At 45.0% G+C, this 19,141-nt stretch overlaps 2 protein-coding genes across 2 annotated transcripts in view; one reads left to right on the plus strand and one right to left on the minus strand.

The window, feature by feature from the left end:
• The window catches only part of LOC109869658 (laminin subunit beta-3-like), a 30,009-nt gene extending 14,982 nt beyond the window's left edge, over positions 1-15,027 (minus strand). Inside the window, exons 1-8 of the mRNA XM_031834061.1 lie at positions 14,899-15,027; positions 14,584-14,635; positions 14,224-14,378; positions 2,932-3,046; positions 2,757-2,830; positions 2,444-2,635; positions 2,205-2,268; positions 1,810-1,997 (exon numbers count right to left, since the gene is read on the minus strand). Of these exons, the coding sequence (XP_031689921.1) occupies positions 1,810-1,997; positions 2,205-2,268; positions 2,444-2,635; positions 2,757-2,830; positions 2,932-3,046; positions 14,224-14,378; positions 14,584-14,608 (813 nt within the window). The 5' untranslated portion in view covers positions 14,609-14,635; positions 14,899-15,027. The remainder of the gene's footprint in view (positions 1-1,809; positions 1,998-2,204; positions 2,269-2,443; positions 2,636-2,756; positions 2,831-2,931; positions 3,047-14,223; positions 14,379-14,583; positions 14,636-14,898) is intronic.
• A 3,009-nt stretch (positions 15,028-18,036) lies between these two features.
• Positions 18,037-19,141, plus strand: LOC109899818 (G0/G1 switch protein 2). Its single transcript, XM_020495420.2, has 2 exons — positions 18,037-18,172; positions 18,306-19,141. Exon 2 carries the CDS (start codon positions 18,335-18,337, stop codon positions 18,683-18,685), a length of 351 nt encoding a protein of 116 aa, XP_020351009.1. The 5' UTR covers positions 18,037-18,172; positions 18,306-18,334; the 3' UTR covers positions 18,686-19,141.

The raw sequence follows: 19,141 nt of genomic DNA on the forward strand, positions 1-19,141 counted from the left end.
CTGAAAGTAGAGGAGAGATTGACTTCATCACTACTTGCTTTTGTAAGAAGTATTGACTTGTTGAATGCACAGAGGTGTCTGTCTAAACTACTCGCACACAGCTCGGACACCCATGCATACCCACAAGACATGCCACCAGAGGTCTCGTCACAGTTCTCAAGTCCAGAACGGACTATGACAGGCGCACAGTACTACATACAGCCATGTAGCCATGTGTGTAGTAGTAGAGTAGTGGCCTGAGGGCACACACTTAATGTATTGTGAAATCTGTTGGAAAATGTATTTTAATGTTTAGAATGTATATTATAATGTTAATTACTGCCTTCATTATTGCTGGACCCCAGGAGGAGTAGCTGCTGCCAAGGGGATCCATAAGAAATATAAATAAATATAAATACAAATAGTATATAAACACTAAATAGGTCAGGAATGGAAAATGGAACAGAAATGAATTATTTAGGCTATATTATTTCAATTATTTCAAGGCTCTAGCCTACAAAGAAATACATTGTGAAGCATTTGTGAGTGCGACACACTATGCTGGTTGGGAGTCAGGGACATTAAGCGCTCAGCATTTAAACATTTTGTTGTATAAAATCATTTTAATCTATAAATGGTCCATATAGGTTGTGACCTACTTAGAATTAAATATAAAATTAAACAAAAAATGTCTTATTAGGCTCAGTCTACAGTGCCTTTGAATTCATTTTTAGAAACACCAGTTTGGCCAGAGTCTGTGGTTTCTGGCTCATGTGATGGTGTCTGGAGAGCAGGTCAGTAGCGAAGAGTATCCTCTCCACGCTTGCAGAACAACTAGGGATGCTAAATACCCTTTTGTCCACTCTTGCCAGGCTGGACAGGGATGCAGAGTTTTCTTCTATAGGTAGGTCTAAAAGGTTTTTAGGCAAAATGACCCATTCAAAACGGAAAGCTCCTTAGAAGTTGGAATATGCCAGGCCTATTGGGCCAAAATCAATAATGGCTTATTGTATAGATGATAATAGAACAAAAATGAAGGAAACTTTTAAGGGATTTGATTTTGCGTTTATAAATACTTTGCTACAATGACACACTTCATTAGCTACCCACCTTGTTCCTGTCTTGTAACATGTGCATGTAGTAAGTACACCATCATGCTTTTGGGTAGGTGTCTTTTCAACTCCATGACTAGCTAAAGCAAGTTTCCATAGCAGCACACAAGTAGACTACAAATGCACGCTGGGCTGGGCATGACGTGAGCACATGAAGTGAGCGCTATTGGAGTGGGCGAGAAGGCCGATGCTCCATCCTTTGGGAATCTCGCTCCACGCTCCAGTCAAATTGGGCACGCTTCTCGCTTCGCTCTGCTCACATACTCTGGTTGGGTATAGGTGGTTGGTAATAGTCTTAGGCAGACAGCAGTTGGCCTGTAGATGTGTGTTGTATGCGTTAGGTATACTATAACTGTGTGTTAGGTGGTTGGCAGTAGTATCATACCTGTGTGCTAGGCATCTGGTTGGCAGTAGTATCATACCTGTGTGCTAGGCATCTGGTTGGCAGTAGTATCATACCTGTGTGCTAGGCATCTGGTTGGCAGTGGTATCATACCTGTGTGCTAGGCATCTGGTTGGCAGTGGTATCATACCTGTGTGCTAGGCATCTGGTTGTCAGTAGTAACATACCTGTGTGCTAAGCATCTGGTTGGCTGTAGTATCATACCTGTGTGCTAGGTATCTGGTTGGCAGTAGTATCATACCTGTGTGCTAGGCATCTGGTTGGCAGTAGTATCATACCTGTGTGCTAGGCATCTGGTTGGCTGTAGTATCATACCTGTATGCTAGGCATCTGGTTGGCAGTAGTATCCTGCAGACAGCGGTTGGCATGGCCGTGGCAGAGGCAGGTGCCCATCACTCTCATCTCTCTGAGGGCATAAAACAGAGAGGGGGTGCGGCCGGGCAAGCGGGGCACAGCACCCAGCTCAGTCAACTTCACCCGCAGGCCTGTCAATCCTGACACCTCTGGGGACCGAGAGAGAGCTGTCAATCACTGGGCAAAGCATCTCATTGAATCAGGAATGTTCAATCATGAAAGGTGTAAGTGGCTCTGGAGGAGAGCACTTGCTAAATGGCTCAAATATAATGCATAAGGACATTACATTGTCCATAGTAACAGTGGGTGAGTGTCATGGATGGGTAAGTGAATATTCTTGATCATGTTTATCTTACCTTGAATCTTCTGCCCATTGGGGACGCTGATGCTAGAGAACTGGCGCAAGGGGCTGAACTGAATCTGTGTAATGCAATGAGGAAAATCAAAAAGGGGAACAGCAGAACATTTAATCTCTGGCTAACACAAATTATCATGGGAATTTCCTCCAGTTTCCAACGTTGTTACCCCGTTATCTCATAAACCCGACCCTACATTGTGGGAGGCAACTGTCTGCCTAGGGAGACTACACCCTTACAGTCTGGTCCTGGTAAGAGTTAGCGGGGACAGGGGGTAGGGTGTAGCAGTAGGTCTGGTCCAGAGAGCGTGGCATTGTCATGGCAATGCCAGGGAAGGCCGAGCGACAGTCTGAGGCCATGTAGAGTGACGGTTGCCAGGTTTGACCATTATCCAACGTCCTCTCCACCACCAGCGCACTAGGGCGGGGACCCTGTGTATAGAGGCAACCGTAAAATCAGTCCATAAGATTGTACAGCATTTTAAAAAAAGACAATTCTGCCCTTGCACATTGGAAAAGCCCTGACCATGCTGCTCTGGCAGCTGGGTCTTACCTTGAAGGCCAGAATGATTGTGTCCAGCTGAAACAGGTTCTGTAGGTCCAACTGTAGGGTGACCGGACTCACGTCTAAAGAAACATAGGTTTACTTTATTTTGGTGGGTCACGATAAGAAAGTTTTAGGATGGGTCACTCACAACATGTGTCCTGTAGCTCTGTAATCCCCTCACCTTTCCTGGCCTGCCACCACCTGTTGGGTCCAGCGGTGGATAGAACGTTCTGGATGGTGTGAGCCAACTGACTGGATGGGTTCCTGGAGTCACAGGTACAGCACTTCATCCTCCACTGAGAGAGAGAAAGATACTACTTAGCATAATTTACTGTATATAAGGTCATGCAAACAAAGTATGTTTGATTTTTAGAATGTAAGGGGGATAAAAAATATATATAAATAAATCTAAATATATTTAAATACATCTAAACCAGATTAGATTGGTTTATCATTAACATTAATGGTTGTGTTCTAATGGTTGTGTTCTAATGGTTGTGTTCTAATGGTTGTGTTCAAGCTGAGCTCTGCCCTTTGTCTTATGCAATATAACTCAGAACTGTAACAGTACACACACAGTGTGTCTTTGTGTTTGGGAATGCATGCATGCGTACATGTGTGTCCCTTGACCTCTTTGTAGAGAATGTGAGTTATTGGTCAGCACACATTCAAACAGCACACTATTCGTGGGAGGTTTATATGCCTTCACTTTGACAAGAAATCCTCATTTATCAGACAAATGTGGACTGAGGGAACGCGAGAGCAATCACACAGCAACAAGACAGAACAAGGTATCAGTTCCTCCTCCAACACAATGGAACCACTCACAATGACCAATGTGCAACTAAATGTTCATGTGGATCTTCCCACAGACACCACAGATAACACTGAGGTAAAGCCATGATATCTCAAATCAATACAACGCTGATGGGAAGGCTCTTGCATAACACTAGTGAAGTGGTTTTTCTACATGCATTATGTGACCCAAGATCACTTGGTCCACACACAGGACTAAAGTCTGCAAAAACACTACAGTGGATAGTGTAGTATTTACTGTAGTATACTGTAGTATTTACAGTTAACTATGGTATAAATACTGTAGTAAAAGAAAACTAGTATATACTATAGTAAATCATGTAGTGTTTTTGCAGACTGTAGTATACTGTAATATTTACTGTAGTGTTTTTGTTTTATTATCTTTGACATGGAAGTGGAGGCTTTCTCCTTCAGGAATGCTACTGGAAAAATAGTAAAAGAGCAAATGTTCCATAACCTGTAGGTATGTAGGACTGGGGTCTGAACCGCTAATTCAGCGCTTCGCTTCGTTTCTATAACCTGTATGGTTCCCACTAACGTCTGTCCCATATTGAGATATTGGAGAGGGTAATGGGCAGGGTATTTGAAAATAAGATACTGTAGAATTTACTATAGTAAAAAAAAGGGTTGTGTTTTTGCAAACTGTAGTGTATTTGTGGATTATTTCTATTTTTTATAATACTTTCGTATTTACTATAGTATTTTACAGTATATTACAATGTTTTATAATAAGTACTACACACGACCCAGGGATACTACAGTGTGTAATATAGTATTCTACAGTATACTTCTGTTTACTATAGAATGCTATAGTAAGTATTGTAGTATTCTATAGTTAACTGTAGTACTGTAGTGGGTTCCCTGACCGCCAACATCCTTCTACCACCCCTTGCAATCAAAAAAATCACTACCAATACCTCCAATGACCCTCCCCTCCAACCCCCTCGTCTCCACTACCCTCCACCTCCACCTCCACCTCCACCTCAGCTTGCCCTGGTCGGAGCGGGTTGGGACTGGGGCTGGAGCAGTTACTTGGCCTGAGTCAGGCTGGCTGGCCTCTCTAGTCTGTCACAGAGGCCATGGCTTTGTACCCCACCGGGTGAAAGGTTACACTGGACATTTCAACACCAGCTATGGCCACTGACAATCTATCCAGCTTGCTCGTTCTCTTTTTACTACTCTCGTTTCCCCTCTCCAGGCACCATCGCATGAGCCTGTAGCCACAGACTCTGGCCAAACTGGAGTTTCTAAAAATGTATTCAAAGGCACTGTAGACTGAGGCTAATAAGGCATCGTTTAATTTGTATTTAATTATAAGTCACAGCCCATATGCGCAATTTATAGACTATAATGATTTTATACAACGAAATAATGTCTAAGTTAACATATGGCATTGTTTTAAGATGGTCATACCAAGGACTACTTAGCTATTTGATTTTTAATTGTAAGACTCCTTAATGTATCAGAACATTGTCTTTCTTGCTCTCTCTCTCTCTCTCTCTCTCTCTCTCCCTCCGTCTCTCGTTTGCTTACTCACTCTCTTTCTCTCTCCTTCTGCCGACCCCCCCCACCCCCAATCCCTCCGAACCACGATTTCCAAAGTCAACAGGCAAGCTGCTGATTTCGTCAAACAAACGAAAATCTGTCTGCACACATGCGCCCACACACATGCGCCCACACACGTCTGCACACACGCGCCCACACACGTCTGCACACACGCGCCCACACACGTCTGCACACACGCGCCCACACACACGCACACACACGTCTGCACACACGCACACACACACCTGCACACACGCACACACACACACGTCTGCACACACACACGTCTGCACACACACACACACACACACTTACTGCAGTTTCAGTGTACAAACACATTATTCATACACTGTTATAGACAGATATGTCCACTAATGTGTGAAGTATAGTCCATGTTGTATAACAACTTTAGACTGTAATGTCAATTGGATGGCAATGATGTGATAATATTATAGTCTTCTGGTAAAATCCCTGTGAATTGTTCCCTAACCAATGGCGTGGTAAAGAGGGAAATATATTCTCCTGTACTGTATGGGGAGATGCATGTCCTGACACAATTGAAAAGTTCAGAATTCAACAGTGGGTCGGGAATTGACACCCTTAATAAAGATGAGCAAAAATGGCTGTATGCAATAAGTCATTCAAATACTCATCTATATTGTATCCTATGGGACTCCCAATCACATCCGGCCGTGATTGGGTGTCCCATTGGGCGGCTCACAATTGGCCCAGTGTCGTCTGGGTTTGGCCGGGGTAGGCAGTCATTGTAAATAGGAATTTGTTCTTAACTGACTTGCCTACTTAAATAAAGGTTAAATGTTAAATACAAATGAAATGGTCTGACAAACACCACTCTAGCTCTGTCACCTTTCACCACAGATGTGGAAGAGGGAAGGGTAATATTGACGGATGCGTTGGATTTTGATGGGGACTTTTGTGTTATGTTAATTAGATTTCCACAGGGTTAATTTAATACAATGAAACGCTGTTTAAACACTTAATTTCCCTGACTCCCTACCAGCCTAGCATGTCGCACTCGCAAATGCTTCACAATGTATTTCTTTGTGGCTACAGCCTTGAAATAATTGAAATAATATAACATAAATAATTCATTTCAGTTCCTTCTGACCTATTTAGAGTGTTTATATGCGGTTCAATAGGACAATTGGAATGTTAATGAATGAAGCGAATGGAAAGGACTTGAAGCACAGGGCTTCCGAGTGGCGCAGTGGTCTAAGGCACTGCATCTCAGTGCAAAAGGCATCACTACAGTCCCTGGTTTGATTCCAGGCTGTATCACATCCAGCCCACGGGGTGGCGCACAATTGGCCCAGCGTCATCCGGGTATGGCCGTGGTAGGCCGTCATTGTAAATAAGAATTTGTTTTTAACTGACTTGACTAGTTAAATAAAGGTTAAAAAAAAAATAATTAACAGGAGTGCTGTGCAAGCACTGATGAGCGGGATTTTCGACCGCTCAACTCCGCTCACATACTCTGGTTGAAGGACGGAGACTGAGATGGCCATTGCACTGTATATCCCATGCAAAAAAAAATATCCACTTTCAAACCAACAACTCCGGCCATCAGAATCACTGTGTTATCTAAACCCTTTTGAGATGTGTGACTTGGTGGAGGGGGAAAAAAACGTTTGATTTCACCTCATTTGAACATTTTGTCATAAAGAGCACATGTTCAGCTTAATAAAAACAAAAGTGTTTTCCCATCTCAAGAGGTTTTAAAACTAACAGGGTTGACGATTTAATTTGAAATCAGCCATAAATCCCCTTGTGACAGGGGAAATGTAGGTTTGTTGTGTGCAACAGGGAGGGGATATTGCATGCAAGCTTCAAACATTTCAAGCCTGTCTATCTATGGGTCACAGGGTTGATGACGTGTTATGCTCAACCCACTCCGTTTCCCACCACAAAACACCAGAAAATGGACAAAATGATTAGAACCAGCTCACCAGCTGGTGAGAACCAGCTCACCACTATGATTTTACTATTAGATGTTCAACGCTTCTTTTGAAACATTGATAGTTTCACCATATAAAAACTAGAGTTCAGTTCACATAACAGGGTTGACCTTAAAATTAGGGACAGGTTTTTTTTAAAACTTTCAAATTAATCATTAATCATGTTAAATAAATAACAATATTCAGAAAATACTGAGGGCTTTATAGTCATGGTGAAAACGTGGAGAAATGTTGGGGTTAAGTGGGTTCAAATCTTCCTGTCAGTCACAGAGGGTGCGCAGAGGGACATGTCAAAACGCCGAATTCTGTCACTTGAGCCAGTCTTTATTCATATCACATATCTGAATGATTGAATTCTCCATGTGGTCTATATTAAAGAGCACTTCATTGAATATGATAGGCTTTTCAAATATCGGTACATCATTTCTAATTCAAATATCAAAGGGCCTAATTTTGTGGAACAACCCATATGCTCTGGCATCAGCCCTGACCCTGGTCTGTCAGTGTGTCTATTTCTGGACCAGTGGTCAGTACTCAGAGATTGACCACAAGACAGAGATGCTGAAAGGACAGCACTGTTCCTTGTTTGAGTGGCTTTCTAAGACTTTGAGTGAATGTATCGTTGCTAGTGAACAGCATTCTGGCTATTCATTAATTACAGAAACAACTTCCCAATTCGTCAGAACACAACCAGCAGCATCAGATGGAACACAAATTATAATTATTGTAAAAAAATAAATAAATAACAATCCCACATATTGGAGAATTAAGATAAATGCATGCATCCTTCTAGCTTAGGCTTCTAGTGTTATAGCTTACAAAGGCAGCCCATTTCTGATATTTTGCCCAATTATTGGCAAAAGACCTGATCTGATTGCTCAAAAGACGAATTAGTTAGAAAAACAAACAATTGGGTTACCTGTGTAAACACAGCCTTTTTTTAAATACAGTTTGGTATCGTCTGCTTCAGACACAAGACTTCCTGGACCTGGTCAGTGTCCAGCCAATCAGTGCCCCTTAGGCTGCATTCTGCTATGGATAATATGGAGAAACTCTGCCAGACCACTGGAATCTGACCAGAATAGATTAGTCTGCCAATGTAGCAGCCTGTATCAAAGTGTGTTTGTATGGCCAGCTGGCTGGCTTTTTGGACCAGAGGACAGACACTAACGCCACAGAGGCATGGACCATGGTACCACGGGGAGAGAGTTCTAGCCTGGGCCACTCATGTTGCCCCCCCTTCTGGGCGGCAGGGAAGCATAGTGGTTAGAGCGTTGGACTAGTAACCGAAACGTTGCAAGTTCAAATCCCCAAACTGACAAGGTATAAATCTGTCGTTCTGCCCCTGAACAGGCAGTTAGCCCACTGTTCCTAGGCCGTCATTGAAGATAAGAATTTGTTCTTAACTGACTTGCCTAGTTAAATAAATAAAGGTTAATAATAAGCACCTTATTGGTACCTTTTAAAAAATATATATAATATATAAAGCCATCACAATTGAATCAGATTTCCATGGTGGCAATATTTGATTCCCCATTTTAAATGTCTGCATTACACTCACTGTAGGAGGCTGCTGAGGGGAGAACGGCTCATAATAATGTCCGGAACAGAGCGAATGGTATCAAACACCTGGAGACCATGTGTTTGATGCATTTGATGCAATTCCACCTATTCTGCTTCAGTCATTAACAAGAGCCAGTTCTCCACAATTAAGGTGCCACTAACCTCCTGTGCTGTATGTCTCTCAAAAATGAGAACTATGGAAAGGTACTACACAGGGAACAATGGATAATTCTATAAATAAAGAAAAAAATGTAAACAGAAAATATATGAGTAAATAGGGTCACAATTAGGTCACAGATTGGAACCTGATATGGTTAGTAGGCTCGACCTGGTCTCGGAGCCAGCTATTGGCTAAGATCCCCTCCCTGAGGAAAATGGGACCAGTCTTGCCTTTCTCATCTCTGATTAGTTCATACCAAACCCTGAAGGAAAATCACTTTGAGCCATGTTGGCTTGTTGCTATCGACAACTCTCTGGCAACTGCCAGTGCCAAGGGCGTGTCAAGGGTAGAGGACAGTGTTGGGCAAGAGAGAGGAGTCTCGCAGTCTCACTGTGCCAAACCAAATCCAGAAATACACTCCAGAATAGATCTGTCAGCAGTGGACAGGAAGGCCAAGCCTCCTATCCACTCTCTCTATCACCTACTGTATCCTTGTTTCTACCCCCTCTCTCTATCCCTCTCTTCTATACCTCTTTCTGTCACACCCTGATCTGATTCACCGGTCTTGTGCTTGTTTCCACCCCCCTCCAGGCGTCGCCCATTTTCCCTGTGCATTTATACCTGTGTTTTCTGTTTGTCTGTTGCCAGTCTGTCTTGTCTCGTCAAGCCTGCCAGAGTTTTTCCAGTACTCTTGTTTTTCTCTCTAGTCCCGGTTTCATAGTTTTCCCGGTTTTGACCACACTGCCCGCCCTGACCCCGAGCCTGCCTGCCGTTCTGTACCTTGTGACACTGCCCTGGATTACTGACCTCTGCCTGCCCTGACCCTGAGCCTACCTGCCGTTCTGTACCTTTCGGAATCTGTTCTGGGTTTACCGACCTCTGCCTGCCCCTGACCTGTTGCTTGCCTGCCCCCTCTTTTTGTAATTAACTTTTGTTACTTAGAACTGTAGCCCTCGTCCTTCCACTCATAGCGCTAATGTCCGAGCTTACCCGAGTTCCCCCGAGAGTTTCCGAGGTTTGCCGACTCGCATTTTTTGGAGCAGATGCAACTCGGCAGAGCTAGGCTGGCTCCAGCCGAATGCTTACGCAGACTTAACACCCAGAGTTGTCTGTATTGCGGAACTGCCGGTCATTATGTGTCATCTGGTCTTTTAAAGAGACCAGGCTCATCAGTATGTATGAGTAGACAGGTGGGCCATACAGATAGTTTTTCTTCTGCCCTTACTCGCACCCGTCTCCATACCATCCTGCTGCGGGGCGACCAGTCTATATCTCTCTGGGTTCTCATTGACTCTGGGGCCGACTAGAGTTTCATGGACGCCACCCTGGTGTCTGAGCTGGGCATCCCCACTCAGCCACTCTCCACTCCTCTGAGCGTTAGAGCACTGGATGGTCGCTCTATAGGCAGGGTTACCCACAATACTACTCCTATCCACCTGCGTGTGTCCGGAACCACAGTGAGTCTATACAGTTTATTCTCATCAAGTCTCCTCAGGTTCCCGTGGTATTGGGCTTTTCTTGACTCCAGCGCCACAATCCAGCAGTCCAGTTGATAAGGGGTACTATTGTGGGCTGGAACCAGTTCTGCCACACCCATTGCATGAAGTCTGCGCAGCCTGCCCCAGGGCATCTTCCTGTGGGCTCAGAAGAAGCCTCGAACCTCTCTGCCGTTCCCGCGGAGTACCAGGATCTCCGGGAGGTTTTCAGCATGACCTGGGCCACTTTGCTTCCTCCGAATCGACCCTATGACTGCAGGATCAATATTCTCGGCTGTATTCACTGTCGGGGGACGGCTGTATTCACTGTCGGGTCCGGAGACCAAGGCTATGAAGACGTACATCGAGGACTCCCTGGCTGCAGGGGGTATCCGTCCTTCTGCCTCCTGGAGAACCAGCTGTTTGTCAAAGCCAAAAAATGCGAGTTCCATCGCTCCAACATCTCCTTCCTTGGATACATCATCACTGCTGGGAATGTGCAGATCCGGAAAAGGTGAGAGCAGTGGTGGATTGGCTCCAACCCACCTCCAGAGTGCAGCTGCAACGTTTCTTATGATTTTCCTATTTCTATTGCCGATATATCCGGAGTTACAGCACCCTGACTTCCTCCCTGTCAGCACTCACCTCTCCCAAGGTCCCGTTCACGTGGTCCCCAGCTGCTGACTGGGCATTCCTGGACCTTAAGCACCGCTTCACCACCGCTCCCATATTGATCCATCCGGACCCGTCCTGTCAGTTCGTGGTGGAGGTAGATGCTTCAGATGTTGGAGTGGGGGTGGTCCTTTCCCAGCGTTCTGCTCTGTACCTTAAGCTGCATCCCTGCGCCGCCTTCTCCCATCGCCTTAACGCCACGTATAGGAATTATGATGTGGGGAATCGAGAACTTGGGAGCTTCCATTCATAGTGTGGATGGATCACAAGACCCTGAAATATCTCCGTACTGCCAAGTGTCTCAACTCCAGGCAAGGTCAATGGGCTCTGTTCGTCACCCGGTTCAACTTCACCACCTCCTACCGGTTGGGATTTAAGAATGTTAAGCCGGACGCACTTTCATGCCGCAATTGCCCCGCTTCTACACCCCCAGACCCCGAGACCATTCTTCCTATCTCGTACCCGGCGGCTACTCTCATCTGGGGTATAGAGAACCAGGGGGGGCCCGGCTAACCGGATGTTTGTACACGACGCTGTCCGCTCCCCGGTCCTGGAATGGGCTCATTCCTCCAGCCTTGCTTGCCACCCTGGCTCCCGTCATACCCTGGCCTTTGTGCAACAAAGCTTTTGGTGGCCCACCATGGTTTCAGACGCCTCCATGTTCGTCGCTGTCTGCACTGTCTGTGCTCAGAACCAAGACTCCTCGGCAAGCTCCGGCTGCCCTCCTTCAACCTCTTCCTGTCCCTCACTTTTCCTGGTCAAATATTTCCCTGGACTTCATCACTGGTCTCCCTCCATCTGATGGCAACACCACTATCCTCACAGTGGTGGACAGGTTTTCCAAAGCCGCTGATTTCATTCCCCTCCCCAAGCTACCTTCGGCCAAGGAGACAGCCCAGCTCATCGTACAGCACATCTTCCGGATCCATGGACTTCCGGTGGATATGGTTTCCGACCGTGGTCCTCAGTTCTCGTCCCAGTTCTCGAAGGCGTTTTGCACACTCATTGGGTCATCGGCCAGCCTGTCCTCCGGGTTTCATCCGCAATCCATCGGGCAGTCGGAGCGTGCCAATCCGGACCTGGAGTAGACTCTTCGATGCCTCGTCTCGGCCAACCCCACCACCTGGAGCCAGCAACTCGTGTTGGTGGAGAATGCCCGGAACACCTCTCACTGGGTTCTCGCCTTTCGAGTGCTCCATGGGTTATCAGCCCCCGCTCTTCCCGGGGCAGGAGGAAGAGGTCAACATATCCTCTGCCCAGATGTTCGTCCACCGCTGTCGGTGTACCTGGAAGAGAACTTGGCCTGCTCTTCTCAAGAACACCTCCAGGAATTGTCAACAGACGGGCTGCCACCGGACCCGGCTCCCCACTATTGTCTTGGGCAGAGGGTATGGCTGTCTACTCGGGATCTGCCCCTCCGGGTAGAGTCCAGCGAACTTGTCTTGTAAAGCCTACCGTTGTTTTTCCCGTACTCCTGTTTCTCTCTCTTGTCCCTGTTTTCTAGTTTTCCTGGTTTTGACCATTCTGCCTGCCCTGACCCTGAGCCATTCTGTACCATTTGGACTCTGCTCTGGATTACTGACCTCTGCCTGCCCTTTAACTGTCGTTTGCCTGCCCCCCGTTTTTGTAATAAACTTTTGTTACTTCGAACAGTCTGCATCTGGGTTTTCCTGAGGTCTGATACTTTCTCTCTCTCTTCTATCCCTCTCCCTCCCTCTCTTCTGTTCCCCTCTCTCTCTGTCCTCCAGTACCCTCTGTGGGGGCACGACGGACACCCAGCCCAGCCATTAAAGGGTCACTGGCATAAGTGCCACTCCCTTGACATCGAGTGATAAAGCCCTGGCAAACTGTACTGCCCAACTCCCCCTCTGTCTGCGACTTAGCTCATCTTCATTCCACAGATCACATCACCAGGGCCGCCCCCCTTTTGAAGACCTTCAGATAAATTCCCCCCCCAAAAAAAAAAAACCTGAGAGCAACTGCGGCCCCTCATGATGAGTTCAGATGTTTTGTGGCCCCCACTCCATCAGAGTTGTCCATCCCTGTCCTACACTATCTCCCCTGTACTGAGTTATACAGAGCGTGTCAGAGAGATAGTCGATGCACAACCACACCCTTCGGACATGATTCAACACACACAGTCATACAGTTACAGTAGATCCACAGTCTAGACAAGGTTCTATGGCCTGGGGCACCTCTCTCCACACACCCAACATTAAAACATCTTTCATGTTTGTGTGATCAGCACAATCATCCAGTGAAGCACAATCACTTTGAGTAAATATCGAAACACAAAAGTGGTGAAGTTTCAAAAACTCAAGGCAGAACCCACAACCAGCAGACAGCAAAAAAAGATCTACTGTGTGTGTGTGTGTGTGTGCCTGTGTGTGCCTGTGTGTGCCTGCAGATACATACTTGTAATTGTGAGTTTTAAGAGCAGAGTGACAGATACTTGCCCTGCCCAGCAACACCAGAGGGTGTGGCTCAGATGAAAGGCTCGACTGTAAATCAAACAGGCAGCAACACAAATTCTTGTCCTTTTACCTGCTTTTACCTCCTAGTTTGTCATGAACTAAAGGATGTTTCAAACTTGTCCCACAAATAAACCTAAAAAAATACACCTACAGTAATTCAATAACTAAAGTATTCTGAGAAAAGAAATGTGCTCCCTGTCAACACATTACATTTGATTTTCTTTGTTTTCAAATCAAACAAATAAATCCCCATCCAATGTTTTTCTCTTCAGGAACTTAGCAACCAAGACTGCGGTCAAATGTAGTTGCAACATCTGACATCTGTGTGTCTCTGGCACCAGATCCAGACAATTTCACAAATTACACCAACCAGTTCTCCCCTGGCCCTCTATCCATCCACCCTCTCCCTCTCCCCATACCATCCGTGCACCCTCTGCCCTGGTCTCCTACTGTGCATGGTCAGCACAAAGAGAGCAACAGCCATGCACCTCCAATCTGGACATTGTGTGCGTGTGTGTGCTTGCATTTGTGTCTGCCTGTATGTGTTGTCTGTCTCTTGGTCTTCTGTCTTTATACATGCAAGTCTGTCTGTCTGTCTGTCTGTCTTGTCTGTCTGTCTTGTCTGTCTCTCATGTTTGACTCCATAAAGTTATAGCTGCCCTACAAACCTGAAATGTTACACATTAAAACCCTGGTGAACAACTCATAACAATTAACAGCTATTGCCCCACTTTTCTCCCCTCTCTTACAGTGCCTCCGGTGTCTTTCATAGCAATAAGAGAAGGGTCTTACCTGTCCAAAGTAGGTGCAAAACACCTCAGAGCCGGCAAGGCCGCAGGTGGAGGAGGCATGAAGCTGATGTTCCCTACCGAGGAGCAGGTCTCCCATAGGGGGGTAACAGGCCCCCCGAGAACAGTCCCTCTGGGTCGCAGCCACTGCTGTCAGGGCTGGGGGAGGAGATCAATTCATCGTTATCATCACAGATAGAAGTGTCAACCCAATTACATATTTCCTCACATCCTACACGAAACTATCGCCACAATTTGAATGTTAAGACTAAATCAAAAAATATTTGATAGAACTGTAACAACTCATTGATCATTTTCAACTAGAAATCAATGAAGTGCTAACACAAATATGGTGGGCACATACCTGCTAAGTGGAATAAAATCCACATCTTTGGTTCCTACTATGAGAAATTTTTCTAAAGACAAAAAGGTCAATAAACAATACAGCCAACAATACAGCCAACAATACAGCCAACAATACAGCCAACAATACAGCAAAAAAATATCAAAGGACAGACATTCACGACAAAGACTAGATAATTGGTTGACTGAATAATTGGGAGAAATCACCAATACAGTAGATGGCTACATGAACACAAAACATTTTGAAAGACATTGAAAATAAAAAGTCAAATAACCAGTGAAAGTGAATTGTTAATCCATGGAGGTGAGGACTCACCAGTTGTAGGTGTATGTACGTAGACACGGGTGTGTGAGTGCTGCTCAGAATCCTTACAAACACTGTCTCACCTGGGCCTCACGATACAGTGTGTCAGAAAGGTAGCTGGCAGACACACGCCTCCCCTCCGCAACCTGCTGGGATGAATACATCACACCTTAATTGGGGAGGACCTGTATGTGCTAATTGCTGGAGTGGAATAAGTGGAATGGTATCAAATACATCAAACACATGGTTTCCGTGTGTTTTGATGCCATTCCATTCGCTCTGTTCTGGCCATTATTATGAGCCGCCCTCCCCTCAGCAGCCTCCTGTGGAAAACATACACACACGAGATAGAACTTCACGTCGGACATCTATCAACAACATATTCTTCAAAAAAGGGAGGCTCATCCAAAACTAAACAGTGGAGCGATCAACCACACTGAAGAACATAAACAGTTCTCTGTAGCGATGTGGTAAAATATGGTTGTGGGATCGGTGGTTGGGTCAGCAGCTTGTCTCAGGAAGGAGATTAGCCTAGGTATGCAGTGATTGTTTAAGATACAGCGTGCGACAAAAACTCTGCTCATCTGTCTGTTGAAAACCATTGTAAATAAAGCCATTATCCGTATTGTTATCTTTGACATGCCCATCTGAATCAGTGTCTCCACACACATACACACCTCTAAATGTATATCCTGCAGGCAGTAAAACGGATTGGCACCACTGTGTGGTAACTAATCAAACCTATACTCAAGGCTGCTGGATACACACACTGTTTTTCTCCATAGCCACTGACAAACATCCCCAGACCAGGGTGTGTTCTGTGGCTCACCTCCGTCTCAGGCATGCATAAACACACACACACACACACACACACACACAACTGCCAGACGGCCACAGCCACAGTTTTTTTGGGGGTTCTAATGACTAAAGACCACAGACCGTGACGGTCCTAGCCCCCCTTCCCCCACCACACGACTCAACATAAAATTGGCAACGTAGTCATGACACGTCAAATGTTGTGTTTACAAAGCAGATTTCACCCTGGAAAGATTACAATAGCCTAGAGGTGCAGTTTTATCACAAGCAAAGCTATAGCCACTTTTAAAGCACATAGTAGTAGTCTCAGTCTAGCACTGCCTTAGTCCAGTGAATGCAGTACGGTATATATTAGACTTGCATATACTTGTCTCTGTTTAATGTGCCCTGTGCCTTGCTCTATCTGTGGTGAGACAATATGCTGTAAAGGTCTGAATAATGAGAGACAGTGTGTCCTTCTGATTATATACACACAAACAGCAGTAGGGTGTTACTGTGCATAACAAAAACTACTACTCATCTCAAATGATTATATACTATATACTATACCAAAGCACATCAGAAGTCACCAACTCCTTGCAATGGGAGAACAGGTCAGAATTGCCAAATGGCCCAGGTCTCACGGTTCAAAACAAACGAACAAACTGCAGAGTTTCATTCCAAATTGCTATGTATAAATGTTGTTAAATTAGATTGTATTGTTTAAAAAAATCTGAAAGAGATTGGTGTGTTTTTTCACTATCTAATAATGGCATGGGGTTGTTCAATGACAGACATGTATTTGTTTAAAATCACTTGATCGTTTCAGACAGACAAATAATCATGTATTTTTTTGCCAAATGCTATATATCCGCCTCACTCTCAGAGAAATAGGTAGTACTGCTAGGTTTTACACAGTCAAATGTAACAAATAACGGAAATGTTTTATGAAAGAAATGTACAAATTATGCAATTGCGACATTAATATATAAAACATATTTGACAAAATAATGTACGGTAATATGAGATCTGTGTGTAAAACATTGACATTTTAGTCATTTAGCAGACGCTCTTATCCAGAGCGACTTAGAGTAAGTGCATTCATCTTAATATAGCTAGGCGAGACAACCACATATCACAGTCAAATATACAGGATATGAACATTCTTTTCCAGCTAAACAATGGACATATAGCGTTTTTCATACACATCTAAAATCTATTAATAAAAAAAATCTGAGAACAGTAATATTTTACACACACTTGAAGGTACCCATAAGCAATTAGTTCTGGTGAAAAAACACAAATGTATTAAAATAAATGATAGATGTAGCGTTTTGGAAATGAATGACAAGTGTAAGTGGCCACTAATACAAGGTCTTCATTAAACCCCTCATGGTGGAGCGAGAAAAAAAAAACATTCACATGCTCAACACTGGCAAAGAGTCCTCTCGTTTTCCACATTTCTGGTTACCAAAATTCACTCATTGCTCAAATTCATAGGGGATTATGTATGACTGGTCCAGTCAAACTCATGCAATAATATCATTGGTCAGCTGTCCCAAATGAGTCACAGTTTGCGCAAATCCTGTGTGTGTGTGTGTGTGTGTGTGTGTGTGTGTGTGTGTGTGTGTGTGTGTGTGTGTGTGTGTGTGTGTGTGTGTGTGTGTGTGTGTGTGTGTGTGTGTGTGTGTGTGTGTGTGTGTGTGTGTGTGTGTGTGTGTGTGTGTGTGTGTGTGTGTGTGTGTGTGTGTGTGTGTGTGTGTGTGTGTGTGTGTGTGTGTGTGTGTGTGTGTGTGTCAGTACAAACAGAGTTCGCAGTGTATGCAGACGTGATGGACGTGCCAGGAGAGTGACTGGGTTTATATGGCCTTTGACTTAATTGAAACTGGCCCACGTGTCACACTTAACAATTTTATACATAACAATTAAGCACTTTGGCGTGTACAATCTTTTGCTGAATGTTGTTGTACATATTTTAATTCTGCTCTAAAAAAGATTAGGCGGGGTTAGTACTTTATGTTATAGCGGATAAACGACCAGGTATTGAAGATGATAATTAAACAGTATCCCAATAATAACCGATGAAAATAATTTGCTTATTTCGCTATGTGATTGCTATGTGATTCGATGAATCACATAGATTCGCACATAGATTCGCCCTTGGCATAATTTGGTACATGCTGCTACAAAAGGCACAGAGACCCATACAGGCTGCACACATTCATAAGCCGTACTTTACAGCGTGGGTGAGAGCGCTTGAGAGGAGTTTACGCCACTATTGTAACACGTAGCTCACGTTCAGCTGGAGCCATGCTCCTGTTTGGGCAGAAGATTGAGCTCAAAGAATTGTCATAACGCGTCACCGAGTGGGCGTGGATTTTAAAAAAACAGGTCTTTATAAACGAGAAGCTGCCATTGATTAGTGCTCAAGCTACACAGGACGCCCTGGGCTAATAAATACAAAAAGACAAGAGCACCCTACTTGAATAAAGTAAGTAAGCCCACCATTGCACGTGATTGTCCTCGCATTGACATTGTGATCATTAAAAGTGCTTATTTGTGACAATTTACAACTGCATGCGTAAAAGGTAACACCTGTGACTAAAACTCTCTTCTCTCCCCAGTCAAAATCAGACAACATAATCCATCCGAAATGGACACCATGTACGAAATCGTCCCCTTCGCTAAGGAAATGCTGGCGCAGAAGCCCAGCCGGCGCATGTTGAAGGTGTACTTGGTGGGCTCCGTGATTGCCTTCTTGGGAACGGTTCTGGGCCTGGTGGAAACAATCTGCCAGCCCTTCTCCTCTGGGGAGCCGCTGGACGCCGAGCTGGCTCTGCTGATAGCCCGGGAGCAGAAGACACTGGAGGTGGAGGAGGAAAGGAGACCGGAGGAGGTAGCAATAGTTTCAGCCACCGAGCAGATCACCATTCCCAAGAAGCTGCAACAGGCTACGGGGGTTCAGAGATGCGCTGGTGCTGTCAACCGACTGCACGCCGCGTAATGAGCGTCCAAGGGCCAGCGCCAAAAACACTGTTACTTATTTAAAAGGAACTGTATTAGTCCTTCCCACGCCAAATACGGTGCGCTACATACGCACTCGAAATAGCTACACAAGACGAATGAATGGCAACCTCAAGCAGTCAACAGAAACGTTGTCTCACTGGGTTTAACTGCGCTTCGCTGCTTTGGGTAGCCCACGTTGACGGGTCAGGTGGAATCCCACAAGCTTAAGTTTGAGTCCCGGGTGGAAGGAAGGCGAAAGATCCCCTGTCAGACTCACTGTCGGCTAATGAGAGCTCGCAGGGCCGCTGCTGTGCAGGCAATGGAATATCTCAAGCTGCCCGGTTCCATCCATGTTACAAAAATGTAACTTTTGGGATGAGATTTTTAAAAGTGCTATTTTGTCAGTGCTGTAAATATATTGTTTTGCTACGCAATAAATTATTTGTATTCACAA

Source organism: Oncorhynchus kisutch, linkage group LG1, assembly GCF_002021735.2.
Source record: "Oncorhynchus kisutch isolate 150728-3 linkage group LG1, Okis_V2, whole genome shotgun sequence".
NCBI lineage: Eukaryota > Metazoa > Chordata > Actinopteri > Salmoniformes > Salmonidae > Oncorhynchus > Oncorhynchus kisutch.